We start from the raw sequence: 25,197 nt of genomic DNA on the forward strand, positions 1-25,197 counted from the left end.
GGTCAACAGTACTACTAATAGGAGAGGGAATTACGTACGGGATTCTTCAGGGAAGTGTTTCTTGTCATTCGACGAGAGACAACTAGCTTTCCCACATATTTATCTTCCCTTATTCATAATCTTAAAATGGTACACATTATTTGAATGACGACATTAACTGAAAAATTAGGCCACTTCGTAGATTCACTGAACACATCACATGAAGTGCCAGTCAAACGTTAGGACACACCTACTCATTCAAGGGTTTTTCTTTATTTTAACTATTTTCTACATTGTAGAATAACAGTGAAGACATCAAAACTATGAAACACTTATGGAATCTTGTAGTTACCAAAAGTGGTAAACAATTCAAAATATATTTGATATTTTTTAAAGTAGCCACCGTTTGCCTTGATGACAGCTTTGCACGCTATTGGCATTCTCAACAGGCTTCACCTGGAATAATTGTCCAACAGTCTTGAAGGAGTTCCCACATATGCTGAGCACTTGTTGGCTGCTTTTCCTTCACTCTTCGGTCCAACTCATCCCAAACCATCTCAATTGGGTTGAGGTCGGGTGATTGTGGAGGCCAGGTCATCTGATGCAGCACTCCATCACTCTCCTTCTTAGTCAAATAGCCCTTACACAGCCTGGAGGTGTGTTGGGTCATTGTCCTGTTGAAAAACAAATTATGGTCCCACTAACCGCAAACCAGATGGGATGGCGCAACGCTGCAGAATGCTGTGGTAGACATGCTGGTTAAGTGTGCCTTGAAATCTAAATAAATCACTGACAGTGTCACCAGCAAAGCACCCCCCACACCATCACACCTCCTCCTCCATGCTTCACGGTGGGAACCACACAACTCCTCCTCCATGCTTCACGGTGGGAACCACACATGCGGAGATTATCCATTCACCTACTCTATGTCTCACAAAGACACGGCTGTTGGAGCCAAAAATATCACATTTGGACTTGTCAAACCAAAGGACAGATTTCCACTATCCTAATGTACATTGCTTCTGTTTCTTGGTCCAAGCAAGTCTCTTCTTATTATTGGTGTCCTTTAGTTGTGGTTCTTTGCAGCAATTCGACCATGAAGGCCTGATTCACACGGTCTCCTCTGAACAGTTGATGTTGAGATGTGTCTGTTACTTGAACTCTGTGAAGCATTTATTTGGCCTGCAATTTCTGAGGCTGGTAACTCTAATCAACCTATCCTTGGGTTGGCAGGTAGCCTAGTGGTTAGAGCGTTGCAATCTGAGGTGCAGTTAACTCTGATGAACTTGGGTCTTCTTTTCACTGTGTTGGTCCTCATGAGAGCCAATTTCATCATAGAGCTTGATGGTTTTTGCGACTGCACTTGAATAAACTTTCAAAGTTCTTGACATTTTCCAGATTGACTGACCTTCATGTCTTAAAGTAATGATGGACTCTTGTTTCTCTTTACTTATTTGAGCTGTTCTTGCCATAATATTGGCTTGGTCTCTTACCAAATAGGGCTATCTTTTGTATACCCCCATACCTTGTCACAACACAACTGATTGGCTCAAACGGATTAAGGAAAGAAATTCCACTAATTGACTTTTAACAAGGCACACCTGTTAATTGAAATGCATTCCAGGTGACTACCTCATGAAGCTGGTTCAGAGAATGCCAAGTGTGTGCAAAGCTGTCATCAAGGCAAAGGGTGGCTACTTTGAAGAATCTTAAATATATTCAGATTTGTTTAACACTTCTTCGGTTACTACATGATTCCATGTGTGTTATTTCAAAAGTTTTGATGTCTTCACTATTATTCTACAATGTATAAAATAGTAAAAAATAAAAACCCTTGAATGAGTAGGTGTGTCCAAACGTTTGACTGGTACTGTAGATACATAGACTTGATCGACTTGACTTATTCATGTCAGCTCCTAGTAGAGCAGTAGAGCAACATATAAATACAAATAAAAAGGCACTTAAAAGTTTCTCATGAAGATATCAACATTGCAGATCATTGAAAAAAACTTTCCCTTTAGTGTCCATAACAATGTATTTCAATCACAGATGTGTGAATATGTAAAATACTGATCAAATCATTCACCTAGAAGCAGAAAAACACAAAATCAGACTGAACATGGTCATAAGGGAAAAGTGTCAGGAAGGCAGAGTCTTTTCAACTTCTCTCCTACTACTGATTATTGTGTTTTCTCATGTTAAACTGGACTATACTGCCACCTGGTGTCTTCTCATATTAAACTGGACTATACTGCCACCTGGTGTCTTCTCATGTTACACTGGACTATCCTGCCACCTGGTGTCTTCTCATATTAAACTGGACTATCCTGCCACCTGTTGTCTTCTAATGTTAAACTGGACTATCCTGCCACCTGGTGTCTTCTCATATTAAACTGGACTATACTGCCACCTGGTGTCTTCTCATGTTAAACTGGATTATACTGCCACCTGGTGTCTTCTCATGTTAAACTGGACTATACTGCCACCTGGTGTCTTCTCATGTTAAACTGGAATATACTGCCACCTGGTGTCTTCTCATATTAAACTGGACTATCCTGCCACCTGGTGTCTTCTCATGTTAAACTGGACTATACTGCCACCTGGTGTCTTCTCAAATTAAACTGGACTATACTGCCACCTGGTGTCTTCTCATGTTAAAATGGACTATACTGCCACCTGGAGTCTTCTCATATTAAACTGGACTATCCTGCCACCTGGTGTCTTCTCATGTTAAACTGGACTATACTGCCACCTGGTGTCTTCTCATGTTAAACTGGACTATACTGCCACCTGGTGTCTTCTCATGTTAAACTGGTTTATCCTGCCACCTGGTGTCTTCTCATGTTAAACTGGAATATACTGCCACCTGGTGTCTTCTCATGTTAAACTGGACTATACTGCCACCTGGTGTCTTCTCAAATTAAACTGGACTATACTGCCACCTGGTGTCTTCTCATGTTACACTGGAATATACTGCCACCTGGTGTCTTCTCATGTAAACTGGACTATCCTGCCACCTGGTGTCTTCTCATGTTAAACTGGACTATCCTGCCACCTTGGTGTCTTCTCATGTTAAACTGGATTATACTGCCACCTGGTGTCTTCTCATATTAAACTGGACTATACTGCCACCTGGTGTCCATGTTAAACTGGACTATACTGCCACCTGGTGTCCATGTTAAACTGGACTATACTGCCAACCGGTGTCCATATTAAACTGGACTATACTGCCACCTGGTGTCCATGTCTACTGCCTCAAGGCCCTGATGGAGAACTCCATCTCTACTTCTGGAATTCCTGTCGTTTCCCATTTTAATATTTGGGAGAAGATATATTTCCTTCCTTAGATAAAAGCCAGAAATGAACAGAACGCTTAAATCAATTCAATCCGACCTCAGTAGATGGACTAACATCCCAGTTGCTTTAACAAGCAGAATATCTATTGTCAAAATGAATATAAATCTCCACAGCTGAATTCCTGTAGTTCAATGCTTCCCATGTCTCCCCCTTCTGGCTATTGAGATAAATTACATAGTGCGGTTTCAAAATGTATACGGCAAGGTAAACGACTCCAGATTAAATGAACAAACTTACAAAAGAGGAACACTATCCGTTCCAAACTTTAAATTGTATTTCCAGGCTCTAGCATTTCGTCCCATCCTAAAATTGGTTTCAACATGATTCTTCTGCCCCCCTGGCTGAGTATAGAAAGAACTATGGCTTCTCCTATTGCCCTAGAAGAGGCGGGATTCACTGATATGTTCCACCATAAACTTGGCTTTGGTCCTATTGTTACTCACACAAGCTTTATTGGGCTCAAAATTTTAAAACAAATGTCACCGGGAATCAAAATTGCATGCCCATACTCCAATATTTCAAGATAATGCTTTGCGATATGGGGGATGGACTGTTGCATCCCCACACTGGTCCAAATGTGGAATCTGTACTGATATCATGGACAGTAATGGTTTGAGAACATTCCACAATACAAGGCGGCTTCTTTTATATTTACACCTTAGGTCAGCCATGCCGGCCTCTGGACTCTCTTAGGAATCCCAACTACCGAAACAGACAATGATGGGATTTATAAATAAATGATCTGGGTTCCTGAAAGGACTACCTCTATGATATATATATAAACAACCTTTGGAAAGCTCATATTCTAAAGCTAGCCATTAAAAAAAAGTATGGAACCGCAGATCTATTTGAATCTGAACCACACTGGAACAGAATATGGAAAAATATGACCTTGGCGTCACGTAATCCGAACCATCAATTTATACATTTTAAATTATTTCAGACTATTTTACACCAAGGAAAGGTTTTACGAATCATTTTGGCCCCAACTTCCAAATGTGTCTCCTAAATCAGGTAGGCACATTCCTTCATATTATATGAGAGTGCCTTGTAGTTTTTTTATTACATTTTTAATTTAACCGTTATTTAACTGGGCAAGTCATTTAAAAACAAATTCTTATTTACAATGACAGCCGACCCCGTCCAAACCCGGACGACGCTCTTTTATCATTTCCCCCCCAAAAATACTGTATGTAAAATGTGTCCTTCCAATTTGTTCAGTACAAAGCAGTAAACATCAGTAGTGGTGAAAACCTAATTTCATTTACATTTGTTAATATAAATAAACCTGATTTATTCCTCCCATGTCTTGATTATAATTGATTTTTGTTTAGAAAAAAATAAAATAATCACATTTTCTCCCCAAAAATAAATTGCGCTGGTATTGATAAATATGATCTAGCAGGTAAATGGCAAATATTAACCATGTATGCTGTCTATATTGCTTGTAATTGATATGTCAACATCTATGTATATTGTAAAGGCTGTATTGTTCGCGGGTCCATCAGACCCATTGGGTGAATAACCAAAACAATGAACACCACACAAGGGTTAACCTGTATTTAATGAATTGGAAACCCATTTACCTTGTACTTTTTATTCAGTACATGGGAATTTAACCACAAAAGTTGTTTACAAGCACTATGCACCACCTTCTATCCTGGTGGGGAAATGTGCATATTGTTTTTCCTGCATATATTACAATATTTGCATGAAAATCAACAACAAAAAAAACTACAAAAAATGCCAAATTGGACAGAAATGAGAGTAACAAAACAAAGACAATATTTGGGGCAAAAAGTCTAAAATAAAAGCAAGTTCAGACCTTCAGGTTTAAAGCCGTCTGTGGTCAAACCTTGGGTACATGAATCATGAAATAATACAAGTCTTAACATTTCAAACTGATAGCTGTCACTAACAATTTTACATGTAGAATCCACGTTTAGAGAGCAAGTTAAAAAGTAAGTTCCTCTAAGGATGTATTCAAAGATACTCCAACACCATCATTCAGTTTACCGATGACACAACCGTGGTAGGCCTGATCAACGATGAGACTGACTTCCTCCCTACAGGCTGAGACCTGGCCGTGTGGTGCCAGGACAACAACCTCTCCCTCAACGTGATCAAGACAAAAGGAGATGATTGTGGACTACAGGAAAAGGAGGACCGAGAACACCCCCATTCTCATCAATGGGGTTGCAGTGGAGCAAGTTGAGAGCTTCAAGTTCCTTGGTGTCCACATCACCGACAAACTAACATGGTCCAAACACACCAAGACAGTCGTGAAGAGGGAAGGACAAAACCTATTCCCCCTCAGGAGACTGAAAAGATTTGGCATGGGTCTCAGATGCTCAAAAGGTTCTACAGCTGCACCACAGAGAGGATCCTGACTGGTTGCATCACTGTCTGGTACGGCAACTACTCAGCCTCCGACCGCAAGTCACTACAGAGGGTCGTGCGTACAGCCCAGTACATCACAGGGGCAAAGCTGCCTGCCATCCAGGACCTCTATAGCAGGCGGTGTCAGAGGAAGGCCCTAAAAATGGTCAACGACTCCAGCCACCCTAGTCAGACTGTTCTCTCTGCTACCGCATGGCAAGCGGTAATGGAGCACCAAAAGGCTTCTTAACAGCTTCTACCCAGAAGCCATAAGTCTCCTGAACAGCTAATCAAATGGCTACCCAGACTATTTGTATTGCTGCCCCCCCTTTTACACTGCTGCTACTCTCTGTTTATTATCTACGCAGTCACTTCACTTTATTTTCTATTAAAACTGCATTGTTGGTTAATAAGGGATTGTAAGAAACACCTGTTGTATTCGGCATTTCACTGTAAAAAGGTTTACACCTGTTGTATTCGGCATTTCACTGTAAAAAGGTTTACACCTGTTGTAGTCAGCATTTCACTGTAAAAGGTTTACTTACACCTGTTGTATTCGGCACATGTGACAAATAACATTTGATTTGATTTATTGATCCAAATAGTTTAAATCTATAGCTTTCTTTCCTCGTTGATAATATTCCACCGTAATCCACACACAGAATTAGACTACAGCCTCGCACATGTTTCCTACTCTTGTTAGATTAAGTTAACAATTAGTTAAATTAATGAGTTGACCAGTCAATTAGTTAAATTAATAAATTAGTTGACCAGTCAATTAGTTAAATGAATAAAATGAGTTGACCAGTCAATTAGTTAAATTAATGAGTTGACCAGTCAATTAGTTAAATGAATAAATTAGTTGACCAGTCATGCTGCAGTAGAGCCATGTGTACAAAAGACAAGACTAAATTCAGCAGCCATTATTTTGGTAACGTGCTAATTTCTCAAAAAACACACACCAATCCATATTTTCAAAACATTAAACTATTTTTGTTCCGATAATAACACACAACGATAAACATATATATTTTATGGGCAGTTACTTTACATTGCCGGCAGGACTCTGGTCGCCTATAAGTAACATATCCAGGGAACGGGAGATCCGACATTTTGATGTGCGACCTGTCAAAAGAGAAAACAAAACTGAATTATCAGATACATTTTTTCGCCTCTTCAGAAAATGTTCAGCCATCTTGTATTATTCACCACACGAGGAAGTTGGAACTTAAAATCCTTAGATTGCTAACTCTAAATATGATATTGTTGATATGTTGGCTAATTGACTAAAATCACTCAAATTTTTTAAGTCCAATGTCCTCCAAGTTTCCTTCGATTCCAGCAACTACGCCTAAAGCTACTTAAAGTAGGCCTATTCACTACAAAATTGGATCTCTCTCCTCCGAGGCGCATCAAAACCATACTAAAGCTCCGGTTGTAAACTGGTGCCATGAACTCAACATTAAGAGGTGAAAATAAAATATACTTACAAAAAAAAGCAGTGACTCCTCTCTGTAACTAGAAGAGTAGTTGCTGTATTTTTCACCCTTGCAATTTTATTTTTACCCCCCCCCCCCCCCAAAGGTCATACGCTTGTGCTTCTCAGAATGCGTGGCTCCCTCCTCCCTATGCAGTGGGGAGAGGAAGCTAGAGAGCAGCCGAAAGCGAAACAGCAACAGGCAGATACTTTGATAGCAGGAATAAACTAAATTCATAGGCTATTACTGTTGACCAAACAAAATGGTTTTTAGAACAAATCGACAGGAATGTGTAGCAAAATAACAAAAAAATATGTCCAACAACATAAGAGGAATGCAATGTCAGTAATTATCCGTTTATTGTCCCAGCCCCGTCTCACACACACACACACACACATTTTAGATTAGCATATTCAATAGGATTACATCAGCTGATGAAATAACAACCTGCCAATAAGAACCATTTTTGCCAACAGACCCGTTAACTAGTCCCCTCACTTCTGCATGATGGAACTCCTGTCCAAAGCAACAGAGCCCTCTCACTGTGTCTTTGACCTGAAGCTAAGCGACGATCAGTAACTATGTCCACGGCATATATTGTCCTCCTGGCTCCTGCATCACAATCAAATTTCCCCGCAGCCGAACTGAACGGGTGTCATCACCCTGCCAGTCTCTGGGTCACCACCTCTCTATACATGATAGAGATATAGATGAACAGAAGCAGGATGATGAAGAAGTCGTCCAGGAAGCCTAGCAGACCGAACAGAGCCTCGGGGATGAAGTCCAGAGGGGAGATCAGGTAGGTCAGAGCCCCGATCAGACACAGCAGGATACGGATACGGAACATCCAGAACAGGCCCCCTACGGAGAACATCTCCCTGAAGAGGTGGCGCAGCAACGTGGGGACGTCACGCAGCCGGTCCATCAGCTGAGATGGGAGAAAAGGATTTAGTGTAACGACATTAATACTAAGGATGTGACAAATGGCCAATTTCTCCTCACATTTTAAACTGCCATTTTCTTATATTATCGGTTTCCCAAAAAGAAAAAAATCATAAAATTCCATGTGAATTCACAATGCAGCTGTACTACTGCCAACAACGTTTAGAGTTGGTCTCTTTCAGATGGTTAAGCATTGTACCAGTACTACCATTACGGTATGTGAATTCACAATGCAGCTGTACTACTGCCAACAACGTTTAGAGTCTCAAGTTGGTCTCTTTCAGATGGTTATATGAAGTACCAGTACTACCATTACAGTATATGAATTCCATCTCAAAAAGGTAGCATTTAACTTCTCAAAGTATTGTCATACAGGACTTCACGGCTGTCGCTTGCCTTTCTCTGACATTTTCCTAACTGTTAACGACGATTTCGTAGTTGTGGAGAGTCGACTCCAAAATCATTGACTCCTCGACTCCTGGTGTCGACTCCCATTTCTGAGTGTCAAGATTCGAGTCGGCTAGGAATGGACTCCTAAAGATTCAGTGTTTTTGGAACGGAGGAGACGGGTTAGTTTCCGTACTTCCGAGAACACAAACACATGGAGCTAGCGAGGGACGGAGAGAGAGGGACACAGTACAGGCAGGTCAGCCAACATGCAGACCGAGTCAGAACCGTGTACTAGGCCCATCTATCTGCAATCTAAAGCTGTATCTCACAATGGAATGCTGCATCTCAATTTCTTGGCTGGCAACGTCTCACAACTTCAGTAAAGCCTATCATCCATTAATAGGCTATTGAGATGGGATTCAGGGTCTGAGAAACAAGCCCAAAGCATTTCAATGTGAGGAGTATTTGCGGCCAACTCTGCTTTCAATAAATATCGATTTAACTATTCCGCAGGGAGAGAATTGACCCTCACATACACATGTATCAATCACTCAGACAATCAGTCTCTGACTGCATAAGACAAAGTAAGCATTTCACTAAGATCACTGTTCACTGTTGTATTCTGCGCATGTGACAAATAAACATTGGATTTGAAATACATACCGATCTGGGTTGTCCTGAGAACCTGCGGTTGTAGTCGTTGAGATCCCGGAGAATGAGGAGCGGTTCAACCGTTCCATCCTGTACCTGCTGAGGGGCGGCATGCTCATGAAAGAGAGGGAACAGCAGGGTCACCTGTTCACATAGGGTAGAGGGGTCAGGGTAGAGGGGTCAGGGTAGAGGGGTCAGGGTAGAGGGGTCAGGGTAGAGGGGTCAGGGTAGAGGGGTCAGTGCACCAAGAACAACTGCAGTACTGTGCAATAACTGTCTTGAAAATGTTATTTTCCTTTTATTTAAGAATCAAAATGAGAACATAGCAAGAGTATAGTAGCAACTTCAGCACTATGTACGAGTAGTATTACTATGTATTGACAGTAAACACAAGTTATAATAGGTATTTGAAGACGTCTTACCATTTGTCTGCAGATGGGACAGTTGATAGCACCAAGCCATGTCCCATATCGCCAATATGCAATTATACAAGAACCTTGAAAATACAACAAAAATGTGTTTATATCCACTGAATGCATCTATCCAACGGCTATATCAGTTTTATTGTAGCTAGTTCAGATTCCTTCTTCTTAGTCGAAAAGACAGAGCACGACAGACCCTAATGACGTATTTAAACATATGGTCCCACTAACCACAGAAGAGATGTCCGCAGTTGGTTTCCACAGGCAGCACGGCCTGCTGTAGACACACTGGACAGGACATGTCTGTATAGAACTGCTGCCTGGGCTCTGTTGGTTCACCTTCCTGAGAGAGGGGGGAGAGAGAGAGAGGGGGGGGCGGGGGAGAGAGAGAGAGAGAGAGAGAGAGAGAGAGAGAGAGAGAGAGAGAGAGAGAGAGAGAGAGAGAGAGAGAGAGAGAGAGAGAGAGAGGAGAGAGAAGAGAGAAGAGAGAAGAGAGAAGAGAGAGGGAGAGAGGGAGAGAGGAGAGAGGGGGAGAGAGAGAGAGGGGGAGAGAGAGAGAGGGGGGAAGAGAGAGAGAGAGGGGGGAAGAGAGAGAGAGAGAGAGAGAGAGGGGGGAAGAGAGAGAGAGAGGGGGGAAGAGAGAGAGAGAGGGGGGAAGAGAGAGAGAGAGGGGGGAATAGAGAGAGAGAGGAGAGAGTAAGAGAGGAAGAGAGTGTATTGCACTTTTGAGGGAGAGCTAGTAAATTAAGCATTTCACAGCACCGTTTACACCCTGTATCCTGTAAAACGTGAGCAATAAACTTTGATTTGAGATTTATTTTTTAAAGGGTGTTGTGTGATACTTTCAAGGAGAAGGAAGTAACAAGACGCTGGACACGGGAGCAGTCATTGTAACATCTTCTCACCTGCGAGTCAGACTGCAGCTGCTGTCGGACGGCACGAACGTGTTCCTGGTTCTCTGGGTGGATGTTCTGCTGCTCATTTCTGCAGGTCGACGTGAGTAGAATGAAGAAAGAAAAAAAAAACACTTTCTTTCAGGATATTAGAAAACAACTTACTAACAAGAACGTTCACTGGCATATCAGTTAAAAACAAAAACAGGAAACTCAAACATAAAAAAAAAGCTAAATAACAGGTTTCAAAAACATCACCATTCCCATAGGCTGTGAATAGAAGTACAACAGGCCTACCTGCAGAGCAGAGTTACCAGTCCACACAGGAACGTGACACTGAGAACGACCACAAACAAGACCGGGTTGCTGACTCCTTCTATGATTGAGTCTTCAACTTGCAGCAAATAGTCCACTTCCCCATTTCCATTGTTTTCATCCATGCCACTTAATCATATCCTACAGACCTGGGTTAGAACAGAGAGTACATGTCGGCCATTCTGCCATTGGACATTCCCTTTTAGCTTTCTGAGGGGAAATGCCAGTTCTAAAACGCAAATATGCACCGCTCACACGCGACGCAGTTTTGGAAACATTTGAAACTTAAAAATATCTCACTTATGAGAAAGTTATCAAACACAAAATATATACTTAGTGTAGGTAGTTTAGGAAAGTTGTATTTTTGAGAAACGGAGGAAATAAGGAACAGCCCAATGGAAAAGCAAAGTGAGAGGATGTCTCATTTCCGAGGTCGTCACTTCGCACAGCAAATTTTGTATTTGAAAGTGTTATTTTTTTTAAAAACTATTTTCTAAAATTGTAGAATAATAGTGAAGACATCAAAACTATGAAATAATACACATGGAATCATGTAATAAAAAATAAAATAATAAAAAAAAGTTAAAACAAAATATATTTTATATTTGAGATTCTTCAAAGTAGCCACCCTTTGCCTTGATGACAGCTTCGCACACTCTTGGCATTCTCTCAACCAGCTTCACCAAGTAGTCACCTGGAATGCAATTCAATTTACAGGTTTGCCATGCGTAAAAATATTAATTTGTGGAATTTCTTCCTTTCTTAATGCATTTGAGCCAATCAGTTGTGAAATGGGGGGTATACAGAAGATAGGCCTATTTGGTAAAAGACCAAGTCCATATTATGGCAAGAACAGCTCAAATAAGCAAAGAGAAACGACAGTCCATCATTACTTTAAAGACATGAAGGTCAGTCAATAAGGAACATTAAGAACTTTGAAAGTTTCTTCAAGTTCAGTCGCAAAAACCATCAAGCGCTGTGATGAAACTGGCTCTCATGAGGACCGCCACAGGACAGGAAGACCCAGAGTTACCTCTGCTGCAGAGGATAAGGTCATTAGAGTTAACTGTCTCTCATGAGGACCGCCACAGGAATGGAAGACCCAGAGTTACCTCTGCTGCAGAGGATAAGTTCATTAGAGTTAACTGCACCTCAGATTGCAGGCTAAATAAATGCTTCACAGAGTTCAAGTAACAGACACATCTCAACATCAACTGTTCAGAGGAGACCGTGTGAATCAGGCCTTCATGGTTGAATTGCTACAAAGAAACCACTACTAAAGGACACCAACAATAAGAAGAGACTCACTTGTGCCAAAAAACACAAGCATTGGACATTAGACAGGTGGAAATCTGTCCAAATTTGAGATTTTTGGTTCCAACCACCATGTCTTTGTGAGACGCAGAGTAGGTGAACGGATAATCTCTGCATGTGTGGTTCCCACCATGAAGCATGGAGGTGGTGGTGCTTTGCTGGTGACACTGTCTGTGATTTATTTAGAATTCAAGGCACACTTAACACAGCATGGCTACCACATCATTCTGCAGCGATACGGCATCCCATCTGGTTTGCACATTTATTTTTTTACTTGGCAAGCCAGTTAAGAACAAATTCTTATTTACAATGCCAACCTACCAGGGAACAGGGGGTTAAATGCCTTGTTCAAGGGCAGAACGGCAGATTTCTTACTTGGTCAGCTCGCAGATTCGATCCAGCAACCTTTCAGGTTACTGGGACTAACATTTGTTTTTCAACAGGACAATGACCCAACACACCTCCAGGCTATGTAAGGGCTATTTGACCAAGAAGGAGAGTGATGGAGTGCTGCATCAGATGACCTGGCCTCCACAATCACCCGACCTCAACCCAATTGAGATAGTTTGGGATGAGTTGGACAACAGAGTGAAGGAAAAGCAGCCAACAAGTGCTCAGCATATGTAGGAACTCCTTCAAGAATGTTGGAAAAACATTCCTCATAAAGCTGGTTGAGAGAATGCCAAGAGTGTGCAAAGCGGTCAAGGCAAATGGTGACTATAAAAGATATTGATTTGTTTGACACTTTTTTGGTTGCTACATGTGTTATTTCATAGTTTTGATATCTTCACTACTTTTCTACAATGTATAAAATAGTCAAAAGAAATAAACCCTTGAATGAATAGACGTGTCCAAACATTTGACTGGTACTGTATATGAAAGTGAAAAGGTGCATAACGCAGAAATCGCTCCGCCATTTCCTGGTTGCAAAGAAAATCTAAATAGCTCGCCTGTGACAAGCAAGACAGTGTAGAGAACCATTTAAAACGCTGTGAAATAGCTTGTCCTTTAAAATAAAAAAGTATTTTCAGCCGGTGTACAAAAACCTAAAGTAAAAAAGCCTCAGAAAAGTAACGTGAACCGTAGAAATAGCGCACATATAACATATCAACCGCTTCTTAGACCTGCGTTCAACCACAACGACGGATCAATAACTTACATGTCTATATGAATTTGGTCTGGTCGCCCCCAGAAAATGACATATCGCTAGCGAGGATTAATACATTTTCTAAACCCTGAAATAAGAGCGTGGATACTGTAGTTAATTGATTGAACTGTGGTCCATACCTTCAGTTGAGAACTCAAGGGCTAGCTACAGACCATACAACACAGAGTTATATCTAAATATAACTAGCTACAGACCATACAACACAGTTATATCTAAATATAACTAGCTACAGACCATACAACACAGAGGTATAGTTACATGGACTAGCTACTAGCTACAGACCATACAACACAGAGTTATAGTTACATCTCAATTATATCTAAATGGAACTAGCTACAGACCATACAACACAGAGTTATAGTTACATGTGAATTATATCTAAAAGGAACTAGCTACAGACCATACAACACAGAGGTATAGTTACATGTAAATTATATCTAAATATAACTAGCTACAGACCATACAACACAGAGGTATAGTTACATCTCAATTATATCTAAATATAACTAGCTACAGACCTTACAACACAGAGGTATAGTTACATGTCAATTATATCTAAACATAACTAGCTACAGACCATACAACACAGAGGTATAGTTACATGTCAATTATATCTAAATATAACTAGCTACAGACCATACAACACAGAGGTATAGTTAGTTACATGTCATTTATATCTGTCGCATGTTTTAACTATGGACAATAAGACTGCAAATAGGGTAAAATACATCTGCTACAAGCTAAAAGTCTCACCCTTTTAATTAGTTGCTCCACTTTCATGTTCTTACAGGGGTCCTTTTTTCTAGCCTACGTAGCTTTGGCGTCCCAAGTACTGCCTGCACTAAATTCAACCCGATGTATTTATTCAAATGTTCTTGGAATAAGTTATTTGATATTTATTTGTACTTTTTTCTATATGCTTACGATTATTTAATGATTGAGAGGGATTCAGAATTTACTAACTTTGATAAAAGACGGTTGATCTTATTCAGGCTCGGAGCTTCGGTCCAAAAAAGGGTGGCATCTTTTCCCCCCAGCTGGTTGGAAAAACGCCTGACAGAAGAGGATAGACCGGTGGATGTGTCTCAACGTGACTGTTTACTGATAAAATAACCTTTTTATATTCGACGCTGTATGTGTTTCTATACGTGAAAAGAGGCGGTGGGACCGTATCTATCCTGTCGGGAAACCGAGTAGCGTTTTTCGTCGAAATAAATCCTCGTTTTGTTTAATCCAGTTGATCAGACGTGTTGTTGATTTCGCCGAGCCGACTGTCTAGTCATTTTTTTCTGATAAATAAGAGCGATCTCTGTGGATTAAATTGAACTACAAATACGATGAGTACCTTGAATTCTGTGGATCGAGTTGAACTGTGCGACAGCCTTTTAACATGGGTACGTATCAAATGTATTATCTTTGGTCGCCGATAATAATTCAACTCGGATTTGATGAACAATTGTGAGACGAAATTGAACTAACTAGATTGCGTTGTAATGCCAAACGTAGTCGTCTAGCGAAGCCCAACCCGAGTTTTCAGGAGCCCAAGGCGGCTCTACAGCCGGTCCCTTTGGGTTCTCAGTTGATGATGGTACTGCGGACAGATGGCTCCATGTGAGCTCTGTTTTAACGTTTAGAAACGTTAATAATCATCGCTTGTGATATGGGTTTAGAAACATAAATCCATCTGCGTTCACATCAAATCAAAAATAATTTCACAATGCAAAAAAAATAAACAATACTTACTGTACACTGTTAAAAAAAACATTTGTTTAATTTTTTTTACCGGGATTAACACAGTTGAATCCGAAAGTATTCTTCAATTAGAGCACTTTTCTGGTGTATTGCCTTCGGTTACACACAGGTGTTCAGAGACTCAGATACATAATTAGCACAGTATTCACCTCTGTCTTCCGTAAACAAGCGTTGTAACATATGGTTGGTGATGCCATCACGGATCCTTGGGACGTCCCTAACCCTAACCATAGTCCTTACCTTAACCATAACCCTAACTCTTACCTTAGTGGCACTCCAGTCTCCTTTTCGCCTAATTTAACCATCGATATTAAAACCAGTACATAGTGATAGCGTTTTAGGGCTGGGTGGTATACCGTATTTTATGATATACCAGTATTGATGCACGGACCGGTTTGGGTTTTTAATTTACCTAATATAATGGTATTTCCTTTGTTAAAGGTGATTCGCCTTGTGTAACGTCCAATAGTTATCGTTTACTACGCTACTTAAGTCATCTCATCTCCCTTGAGTCACTCAAGGTGTGCATTTGTTGTTCCTTGACCAGGACTCTCTAGTGTTCAGTCTGCATGTTCAATACAGCACATGCTCTTATGTGTACTATGTTGATGTCAACGATGCTGTTTTTACTTTGCTTCTGAATATAAATCCACTAGCACTTTATATGACACTATTAGTTTGGGGGGGGGGGGGTGAAAATCAAAAGTAACTGGTGTGGCCACCAGCTGCATTAAGTACTGCATTGCATCTCCTCCTCATGGACTGCACCAAATTTGCCCGTTCTTGCTGTGAGATGTTAACCCACTCTTCCACCAAGGCACCTGCAAGTTCCCGGACATTTCTGGGGGGAATGGCCCTAGCCCTCACCCTCCGATCCAACAGGTCCCAGACGTGCTCAATGGGATTGAGATCCGGGCTCTTCGTTGGCCATGGCAGAACACTGACATTCCTGTCTTGCAGGGAATCACGCACAGAATGAGCAGTATGGCTGGTGGCATTGTCATGCTGGAGGGTCATGTCAGGATGAGCCTGCAGGAAGGGTACCACATGAGGGGGGGAGGATGCCTTCCCTGTAACACACAGCGTTAAGATTGCTTGCAATGACAACAAGCTCAGTCCGATGATGCTGTGACACCGCCCCAGACCATGACGGACCCTCCACCTCCAAATCAATCCCGCTCCAGAGTACAGGCCTCAATGTAACGCTCATTCCTTCGACAGATAAACGCGAATCCAACCATCACCCCTGGTGAGACACTTTTTGCCAGTCCTGTCTGGTCGAGCGACGGTGGGTTTGTGCCCATGCGACGTTGTTGTCGGTGATGTCTGGTGAGCACCTGCCTTACAACAGGCCTACAAGCCCTCAGTCCAGTCTCTCTCAGCCTATTGTGGACAGTCTGAGCACTGATGGTGTGATTCTGCATTCCTGGTGTAACTCAGGCAGTTGTTGTTGACATCCTGTACCTGTGCCGCAGGTGTGATGTTCAGATGTACAAATCCTGTGCAAGTGTTGTTACATGTGGTCTGCCACTGCAAGGACGATCAGCTGTCCATCCTGTCTCCCGGTAGCGCTCTCTTAGGCGTCTCAGTACGGACATTGCAATTTATTGCCCTGGCCACATCTGCAGTCCTCATGCCTCCTTGCAGCATGCCTAAGGCACGTTCACGCAGATGAGCAGGGACCCTGAGCATCTTTCTTTTGGTGTTTTTCAGTCAGTAGAAGGGCCTCTTTAGTTAGATTACTAACCACTTAGCTAGCTAGCTAGCTAGATAACTAACCACCTAGCTAGCTAGATAACTAACCACTTAGCTAGCTAGCTAGCTAGCTAGCTAGCTAGATAACTAACCACTTAGCTAACTAGCTAGCTAGATAACTAACCACTTAGCTAACTAGCTAGCTAGATAACTAGCTACTAAATGAGCAAACCAAATGCAGCATTTAGCACATTTTAGACAGTTAACTTAATAGTTATGACATATCTAGCTGGCCAACATTGAGTTGTGAATTCCATACTGTAACTAGATTCATTGGTCCGTGCTGCACAACAGTGAGGGACTCACAAGGCTCTGGTTTTCTCTGGTTGTGAGCTTGTAAACAAACGCCACGTGACTGGGATCTTACCTGTAAGCTTAATGTGACAGGTGATATGAAGAATGCAATCTGCTTTATATCCTAAAAGTATTGCACAAGTTGAGTGAAAGGTATTTACTGAAAAGTAGCTAACAAATATTCCAATGTATTTTTATTTCTTTTTTAACTTTAAAGAAATAGTTTTTGACGGTAATGAAAAACCATCCCGTGTCTTATTTCCATCACAAACAGATGGTAAAAATAGTCTCCTTGAGTCCCCAGGGGCTTTGGTGGTTATTTTTACATAGACAGATGTTTTTTTGTGTGTTTTTTTTAAAGATTAGAAGATGAATTAGGATTTGATCCGTCGGAGTTGGCTTTATTTCATAAGAAGGTCGATGGACCTTGTACCACTTCGTGTTTCTCGGAGTGGACATTGTTTATGAGGCGACGGTGGGATCCTGCTCTGCTGACCGGTGTTCCTGGCGCAACCTTTGCCTCTGTTAGTACACAGAGTCACGGGCAGGGTAGGGTTTCCTAACTCGCATGTGAGGGGCTACATTTAAAAACCCAACAGCAGCTTTGTCAACATCAACTGTGACGGGGTCTTCTAGCCAGGCCAGCTGGCGGTCGCTCATCGCCTCTATGCTACTCCACACAGACCGCTATGTATTCAAATACACAATATTATTAAACTAATCACTGACCACCAAAACATAAGCGGCAAATTATCTTCTTTATCACATAAAACGATTACGGTTCATAAGCTGGTTTAGTTCAGTAATATTTATTTGCCAAAGTGGCCAGAATTTCATTCAGTAGCTGTGGAAGGTTTGAAAGTGGCAGTTGAGTTTGACATTTAGTTAATTGTTCTCCCTCCTCACGCAAAGCCATTTTTCATAAGTAGCAGTACAGAGAGAGGTGTGACGTGTGTGTGTGTGTGTGTGTGAACAGCCTAGCTAATGGCCCTGACGATTGTCACATCTGATAGATCAGGATTAGGGTTACGCCTTAACACATCTCTCATAAGCACATCATCTGCACAGTACACACATGAAATGTGAGAGATGTTCACACGGTAGTCGATTCTCTTTCTGATCTGTTTACCGTATCTTTCCTGTCTTTTTAAATGACTGTTGTAACTGCAGTTTAATGCAACCTTAGTTGATGACAAATCGCCTTGATTGCTTTCATTTGTGGGAAACTATGAAAAGGGCTGCCTAATCAAAAGAAAACTGTAGTCTTTTTCAAGCCTGTCTAATTGTCAAAGGAAGGTAGTGGTAAAATGACAACCCGTGCTCTGTGACTTGTAAACGACCAGAGAAGGATGCAGAAAGTAGAGAATTTGTCTAAATGTCTTCAGGTATTTTCTTCTCCAATATAAACAACCAATATTTATTTGAACCTTCCTACATTTCCAAGCCTGGAGCAGCAGCCTGCAGTGACACTCTGATCAGGGTTCAGCTGTAGGCCTCTGCTCTGATCAGGGTTGCAGCTGTAGGCCTCTGCTCTGATCAGGGTTGCAGCTGTAGGCCTCTGCTCTGATCAGGGTTCAGCTATAGACCTCTACTCTGATATGGGTTGCAGCAGTAGTCCTACTCTGATCAGGGTTGCAGCTGTAGGCCTCTGACTCTGATCGGGGTTGCAGCAGTAGTCCTACTCTGATCAGGGTTGCAGCAGTAGGCCTCTGACTCTGATCAGGGTTGCAGCAGTAGTCCTACTCTGATCAGGGTTGCAGCAGTAGTCCTACTCTGATCAGGGTTGCAGCTGTAGGCCTCTGACTCTGATGAGGGTTGCAGCAGTAGTCCTACTCTGATCAGGGTTGCAGCAGTAGTCCTACTCTGATCAGGGTTGCAGCAGTAGTCCTACTCTGATCAGGGTTGCAGCAGTAGTCCTACTCTGATCAGGGTTGCAGCAGTAGTCCTACTCTGATCAGGGTTGCAGCAGTAGTCCTACTCTGATCAGGGTTGCAGCAGTAGTCCTACTCTGATCAGGGTTGCAGCAGTAGTCCTACTCAGATCAGGGTTGCAGCAGTAGTCATACTCTGATCGGGGTTGCAGCAGTAGTCCGACTCTGATCGGGGTTGCAGCAGTAGTCCTACTCTGATCAGGGTTGCAGCAGTAGTCCTACTCTGATCAGGGTTGCAGCAGTAGTCCTACTCTGATCAGGGTTGCAGCAGTAGTCCTACTCTGATCAGGGTTGCAGCAGTAGTCCTACTCAGATCAGGGTTGCAGCAGTAGTCATACTCTGATCGGGGTTGCAGCAGTAGTCATACTCTGATCGGGGTTGCAGCAGTAGTCCGACTCTGATCGGGGTTGCAGCAGTAGTCCTACTCTGATCAGGGTTGCAGCAGTAGTCCTACTCAGATCAGGGTTGCAGCAGTAGTCCTACTCAGATCAGGGTTGCAGCAGTAGTCCTACTCAGATCAGGGTTGCAGCAGTAGTCCTACTCAGATCAGGGTTGCAGCTATAGACCTCTACTCTGATCAGGGTTGCAGCAGTAGTCCTACTCTGATCAGGGTTGCAGCAGTAGTCCGACTCTGATCAGGGTTGCAGCTATAGACCTCTACTCTGATCAGGGTTGCAGCTGTAGGTCACCACACATCCTTGGTGGTGAGGTAAGTCTGTAGACTATTTATAGCTCTTAACCTTAGTGTGCCTGTACAGCAGGATTCAGTGATATACGCTTGGTATTTTAATGTAAAACAGCCTAAACATAGCCTATAACATTAAATATTAGCCTCAAAGGCTAACCTACCCTTTTACTAGGTAGTAATAATAATATATTTAGTTTATATAGCCCTTTTCATTATGCAGATCATCTCAAAAACACTCAACTGAACAGAAGTACATGTAGTTCTTGGGCTGGTCAATGGTCTCGGTCCCAAAAGGGTCTCCTGGAGGTCAGTCATGTAGGAAATAACCTCCTCGTTGGAGACATTCAGTTCAGGACAGAGGTGAGTGTGTGACTGTAATTATGGCGTTGACCATGGCACCATCCATGTCTTGAACCTCTCCTCTGCTGAGTTCAGTCTGTTTATTTAGAGTGACAACACTGCTGGGTCATCAGAAGGGCATGGATGACTGTTATCAACATAGAGAGAGGTCATCCCTGGATAATTAACATGTTATCAACATAGAGAGAGAGAGAGGTCATCCCTGGAGAATTAACATGTTATCAACATAGAGAGAGAGGTCATCCCTGGATATTAACATGTTATCAACATAGAGAGAGAGAGAGGTCATCCCTGGATATTAACATGTTATCAACATAGAGAGAGAGAGAGGTCATCCCTGGATATTAACATGTTATGAACATAGAGAGAGGTCATCCCTGGATATTAACGTGTTATCAACATAGAGAGAGAGAGAGGTCATCCCTGGAGAATTAACATGTTATCAACATAGAGAGAGAGAGAGAGAGAGAGGTCATCCCTGGATATTAACATGTTATGAACATAGAGAGAGGTCATCCCTGGATATTAACGTGTTATCAACATAGAGAGAGAGAGAGGTCATCCCTGGATATTAACATGTTATCAACATAGAGAGAGAGGTCATCCCTGGATATTAACATGTTATCAACATAGAGAGAGAGAGAGGTCATCCCTGGATATTAACATGTTATCAACATAGAGAGAGAGGTCATCCCTGGATATTAACATGTTATCAACATAGAGAGAGAGAGAGGTCATCCCTGGATATTAACATGTTATCAACATAGAGAGAGAGAGAGATCATCCCTGGATATGAACATGTTATCAACATAGAGAGAGGTCATCCCTGGATATTAACATGTTATCAACATAGAGAGAGAGAGAGGTCATCCCTGGATATTAACATGTTATCAACATAGAGAGAGAGGTCATCCCTGGATATTAACATGTTGTCAACATGGAGAGAGAGGTCATCCCTGGATATTAACATGTTATCAACATAGAGAGAGAGAGGTCATCCCTGGATATTAACATGTTATCAACATAGAGAGAGAGGTCATCCCTGGATATTAACATGTTGTCAACATGGAGAGAGAGGTCATCCCTGGATATTAACATGTTATCAACATAGAGAGAGAGAGGTCATCCCTGGATATTAACATGTTATCAACATAGAGAGAGAGAGAGAGGTCATCCCTGGATATTAACATGTTGTCAACATGGAGAGAGAGAGAGAGAGGTCATCCCTGGATATTAACATGTTATCAACATAGAGAGAGAGAGGTCATCCCTGGATATTAACATGGTATCAACATAGAGAGAGAGGTCATCCCTGGATATTAACGTGTTATCAACATAGAGAGAGAGAGAGAGGTCATCCCTGGATATTAACATGTTATCAACATAGAGAGAGAGAGGTCATCCCTGGATATTAACGTGTTATCAACATAGAGAGAGAGAGAGGTCATCCCTGGATATTAACATGTTATCAACATAGAGAGAGAGGTCATCCCTGGATATTAACATGTTATCAACATAGAGAGAGAGGGGTCATCCCTGGATATTAACATGTTATCAACATAGAGAAAGAGAGAGGTCATCCCTGGATATTAACATGTTATCAACATAGAGAGAGAGAGAGATCATCCCTGGATATTAACATGTTATCAACATAGAGATAGAGAGGTCATCCCTGGAGTATTAACATGTTATCAACATAGAGAGAGAGAGAGAGAGAGAGAGAGAGAGAGAGAGAGAGAGGGTCATCCCTGGATATTAGCATGTTATCAACATAGAGAGAGGTCATCCCTGGATATTAACATGTTATCAACATAGAGAGAGAGAGAGGTCATCCCTGGATATTAACATGTTATCAACATAGAGAGAGAGAGAGAGGTCATCCCTGGATATTAACATGTTATCAACATAGAGAGAGAGAGGTCATCCCTGGATATTAACATGTTATCAACATAGAGAGAGAGAGAGATCATCCCTGGATATGAACATGTTATCAACATAGAGAGAGGTCATCCCTGGATATTAACATGTTATCAACATAGAGAGAGAGAGAGGTCATCCCTGGATATTAACGTGTTATCAACATAGAGAGAGAGAGAGAGAGAGGTCATCCCTGGATATTAACATGTTATGAACATAGAGAGAGGTCATCCCTGGATATTAACATGTTATCAACATAGAGAGAGAGAGAGTTCATCCCTGGATATTAACATGTTATGAACATAGAGAGGTCATCCCTGGATATTAACATGTTATCAACATAGAGAGAGAGAGAGAGGTCATCCCTGGATATTAACATGTTATCAACATAGAGAGAGAGAGAGAGAGGTCATCCCTGGATATTAACATGTTATGAACATAGAGAGGTCATCCCTGGATATTAACATGTTATCAACATAGAGAGAGAGAGAGAGGTCATCCCTGGATATTAACATGTTATCAACATAGAGAAAGAGAGAGGTCATCCCTGGATATTAACATGTTATCAACATAGAGAGAGAGAGAGAGGTCATCCCTGGATATTAACATGTTATCAACATAGAGAGAGGTCATCCCTGGATATTAACATGTTATCAACATAGAGAGAGGTCATCCCTGGATATTAACATGTTATCAACATAGAGAGAGAGAGAGAGGTCATCCCTGGATATTAACATGTTATCAACATAGAGAAAGAGAGAGGTCATCCCTGGATATTAACATGTTATCAACATAGAGAGAGAGAGAGAGGTCATCCCTGGATATTAACATGTTATCAACATAGAGAGAGGTCATCCCTGGATATTAACATGTTATCAACATAGAGAGAGAGAGAGGTCATCCCTGGATATTAACATGTTATCAACATAGAGAGAGGTCATCCCTGGAGAATTAACATGTTATCAACATAGAGAGAGGTCATCCCTGGATATTAACATGTTATCAACATAGAGAGAGAGATAGAGAGAGAGGTCATCCCTGGATATTAACGTGTTATCAACATAGAGAGAGAGAGAGAGGTCATCCCTGGATATTAACATGTTATCAACATAGAGAAAGAGAGAGGTCATCCCTGGATATTAACATGTTATCAACATAGAGAGAGAGAGAGGTCATCCCTGGATATTAACATGTTATCAACATAGAGAGAGAGAGAGGTCATCCCTGGATATTAACATGTTATCAACATAGAGAGAGGTCATCCCTGGATATTAACATGTTATCAACATAGAGAGAGAGAGAGGTCATCCCTGGATATTAACATGTTATGAACATAGAGAGGTCATCCCTGGATATTAACATGTTATCAACATAGAGAGAGAGAGAGAGAGGTCATCCCTGGAAATTAACATGTTATCAACATAGAGAGAGAGAGAGAGGTCATCCCTGGATATTAACATGTTATGAACATAGAGAGGTCATCCCTGGATATTAACATGTTATCAACATAGAGAGAGAGAGGTCATCCCTGGATATTAACATGTTATCAACATAGAGAAAGAGAGAGGTCATCCCTGGATATTAACATGTTATCAACATAGAGAGAGAGAGAGAGGTCATCCCTGGATATTAACATGTTATCAACATAGAGAGAGGTCATCCCTGGATATTAACATGTTATCAACATAGAGAGAGGTCATCCCTGGATATTAACATGTTATCAACATAGAGAGAGAGAGAGAGGTCATCCCTGGATATTAACATGTTATCAACATAGAGAAAGAGAGAGGTCATCCCTGGATATTAACATGTTATCAACATAGAGAGAGAGAGAGAGGTCATCCCTGGATATTAACATGTTATCAACATAGAGAGAGGTCATCCCTGGATATTAACATGTTATCAACATAGAGAGAGAGAGGTCATCCCTGGAGTATTAACATGTTATCAACATAGAGAGAGAGAGAGAGAGAGGTCATCCCTGGATATGAACATGTTATCAACATAGAGAGAGGTCATCCCTGGAGAATTAACATGTTATCAACATAGAGAGAGGTCATCCCTGGATATTAACATGTTATCAACATAGAGAGAGAGAGAGGTCATCCCTGGATATTAACATGTTATCAACATAGAGAGAGGTCATCCCTGGAGAATTAACATGTTATCAACATAGAGAGAGGTCATCCCTGGATATTAACATGTTATCAACATAGAGAGAGAGATAGAGAGAGGGGTCATCCCTGGATATTAACATGTTATCAACATAGAGAGAGAGGTCATCCCTGGATATTAACATGTTGTCAACATGGAGAGAGAGAGAGAGAGGTCATCCCTGGATATTAACATGTTATCAACATAGAGAGAGAGAGGTCATCCCTGGATATTAACATGGTATCAACATAGAGAGAGAGGTCATCCCTGGATATTAACATGTTATCAACATAGAGAGAGGTCATCCCTGGAGAATTAACATGTTATCAACATAGAGAGAGAGATAGAGAGAGAGAGGTCATCCCTGGAGTATTTACATGTTATCAACATAGAGAGAGAGGTCATCCCTGGATATTAACATGTTATCAACATAGAGAGAGGTCATCCCTGGAGAATTAACATGTTATCAACATAGAGAGAGAGATAGAGAGAGAGGTCATCCCTGGATATTAACATGTTATGAACATAGAGAGAGGTCATCCCTGGATATTAACATGTTATCAACATAGAGAGAGAGGGGTCATCCCTGGATATTAACATGTTATCAACATAGAGAGAGAGGTCATCCCTGGATATTAACATGTTATCAACATAGAGAGAGAGAGGTCATCCCTGTAGTATTAACATGTTATCAACATAGAGAGAGGTCATCCCTGGATATTAACATGTTATCAGGTAGAAGACAGAGTAGCCTCAAGGCTCAACCTAATCGTTGTAGAGCTCCACTCCATTTTTCCAAAAAAGAAGTTAGGAATGTACAGTGGTCATGTTTTGAGACTTTGTGAAGAGGGGAGATGTCTAGGTGTCAAGTAATGATGAATGTCATTTAAGGTTCGGTGGGTATCTCTGTAATATTTCATAGCAGGAAATGATTGTGTTTTTCTGTCCTTTTTCATCTAGATCCAGACGTTTGGATTGGAGGCACCATGCAGGACAGTGGACGATCTCACAAGTGGGATCGTCATGGCCCAGGCCCTACAAAAAATGTGAGTGTCAGTG

General features: G+C 41.5%; 2 protein-coding genes and 2 long non-coding RNA genes across 16 annotated transcripts in view; 3 read left to right on the forward strand and 1 right to left on the reverse strand.

Annotated features, from left to right (window-relative positions):
• Positions 1–7,528: 7,528 nt before the first annotated feature.
• On the reverse strand, positions 7,529–14,391 carry LOC110523084 (E3 ubiquitin-protein ligase RNF170). 3 transcript variants are annotated; one of them, XM_036976590.1, is made up of 8 exons: positions 14,042–14,073; positions 13,280–13,355; positions 10,789–10,955; positions 10,504–10,582; positions 9,830–9,941; positions 9,599–9,672; positions 9,189–9,320; positions 7,529–8,121 (listed from the first exon to the last, which is right to left on the reverse strand). In XM_036976590.1, exons 3-8 carry the CDS (start codon positions 10,929–10,931, stop codon positions 7,852–7,854), a joined length of 810 nt encoding a protein of 269 aa, XP_036832485.1. In that variant the 5' UTR covers positions 10,932–10,955; positions 13,280–13,355; positions 14,042–14,073; the 3' UTR covers positions 7,529–7,851. The 3 variants fall into 3 exon arrangements, with proteins under 3 accessions (XP_036832485.1, XP_036832486.1, XP_036832484.1); XM_036976591.1 differs by lacking the exons at positions 13,280–13,355; positions 14,042–14,073 and adding an exon at positions 14,252–14,391; XM_036976589.1 differs by lacking the exon at positions 13,280–13,355 and having other exon boundaries at positions 14,042–14,195.
• LOC110523075 (protein Hook homolog 3) overlaps positions 14,360–25,197 on the forward strand; it is a 75,820-nt gene continuing 64,982 nt past the window's right edge. For all 8 annotated transcript variants that reach the window (XR_005051609.1, XR_005051610.1, XR_005051611.1 and 5 more), the window contains exons 1-2: positions 14,360–14,682; positions 25,099–25,184. Coding sequence is in view for 3 of the 8 variants with exons in the window: in XM_036976584.1 (XP_036832479.1) it covers positions 14,626–14,682; positions 25,099–25,184 (143 nt within the window). In the remaining 5 variants the exon portion in view is untranslated. The remainder of the gene's footprint in view (positions 14,683–25,098; positions 25,185–25,197) is intronic.
• LOC118964551 lies at positions 20,314–20,730 on the forward strand. Its single transcript, XR_005051620.1, has 3 exons — positions 20,314–20,578; positions 20,621–20,666; positions 20,707–20,730. It is a non-coding gene; the product is annotated as an uncharacterized LOC118964551 (long non-coding RNA).
• LOC118964548 lies at positions 20,784–24,941 on the forward strand. 4 transcript variants are annotated; one of them, XR_005051616.1, is made up of 3 exons: positions 20,784–20,886; positions 22,291–22,612; positions 24,632–24,941. It is a non-coding gene; the product is annotated as an uncharacterized LOC118964548 (long non-coding RNA). The 4 variants fall into 4 exon arrangements; XR_005051614.1 differs by lacking the exon at positions 20,784–20,886 and adding an exon at positions 21,924–22,210; XR_005051617.1 differs by lacking the exon at positions 20,784–20,886 and adding an exon at positions 22,059–22,072 and having other exon boundaries at positions 22,293–22,612.

Source organism: Oncorhynchus mykiss, chromosome 5 (genome assembly GCF_013265735.2).
Source record: "Oncorhynchus mykiss isolate Arlee chromosome 5, USDA_OmykA_1.1, whole genome shotgun sequence".
Taxonomy (NCBI): Eukaryota; Metazoa; Chordata; class Actinopteri; order Salmoniformes; family Salmonidae; genus Oncorhynchus; species Oncorhynchus mykiss.

Coding starts and splice junctions, on each gene's coding strand:
- LOC110523084 (XM_036976591.1), bottom strand. CDS start 10,931: ATGGATGAAAACAATGGAAATGGGGAAGTGGACTATTTGCTGCAAGTT. Junction 9,673..9,829: donor CTGCGGACATCTCTTCTGTG/GTTAGTGGGACC, acceptor TGTATTTTCAAG/GTTCTTGTATAATTGCATAT. Junction 9,321..9,598: donor GTCCCATCTGCAGACAAATG/GTAAGACGTCTT, acceptor CTATGTGAACAG/GTGACCCTGCTGTTCCCTCT.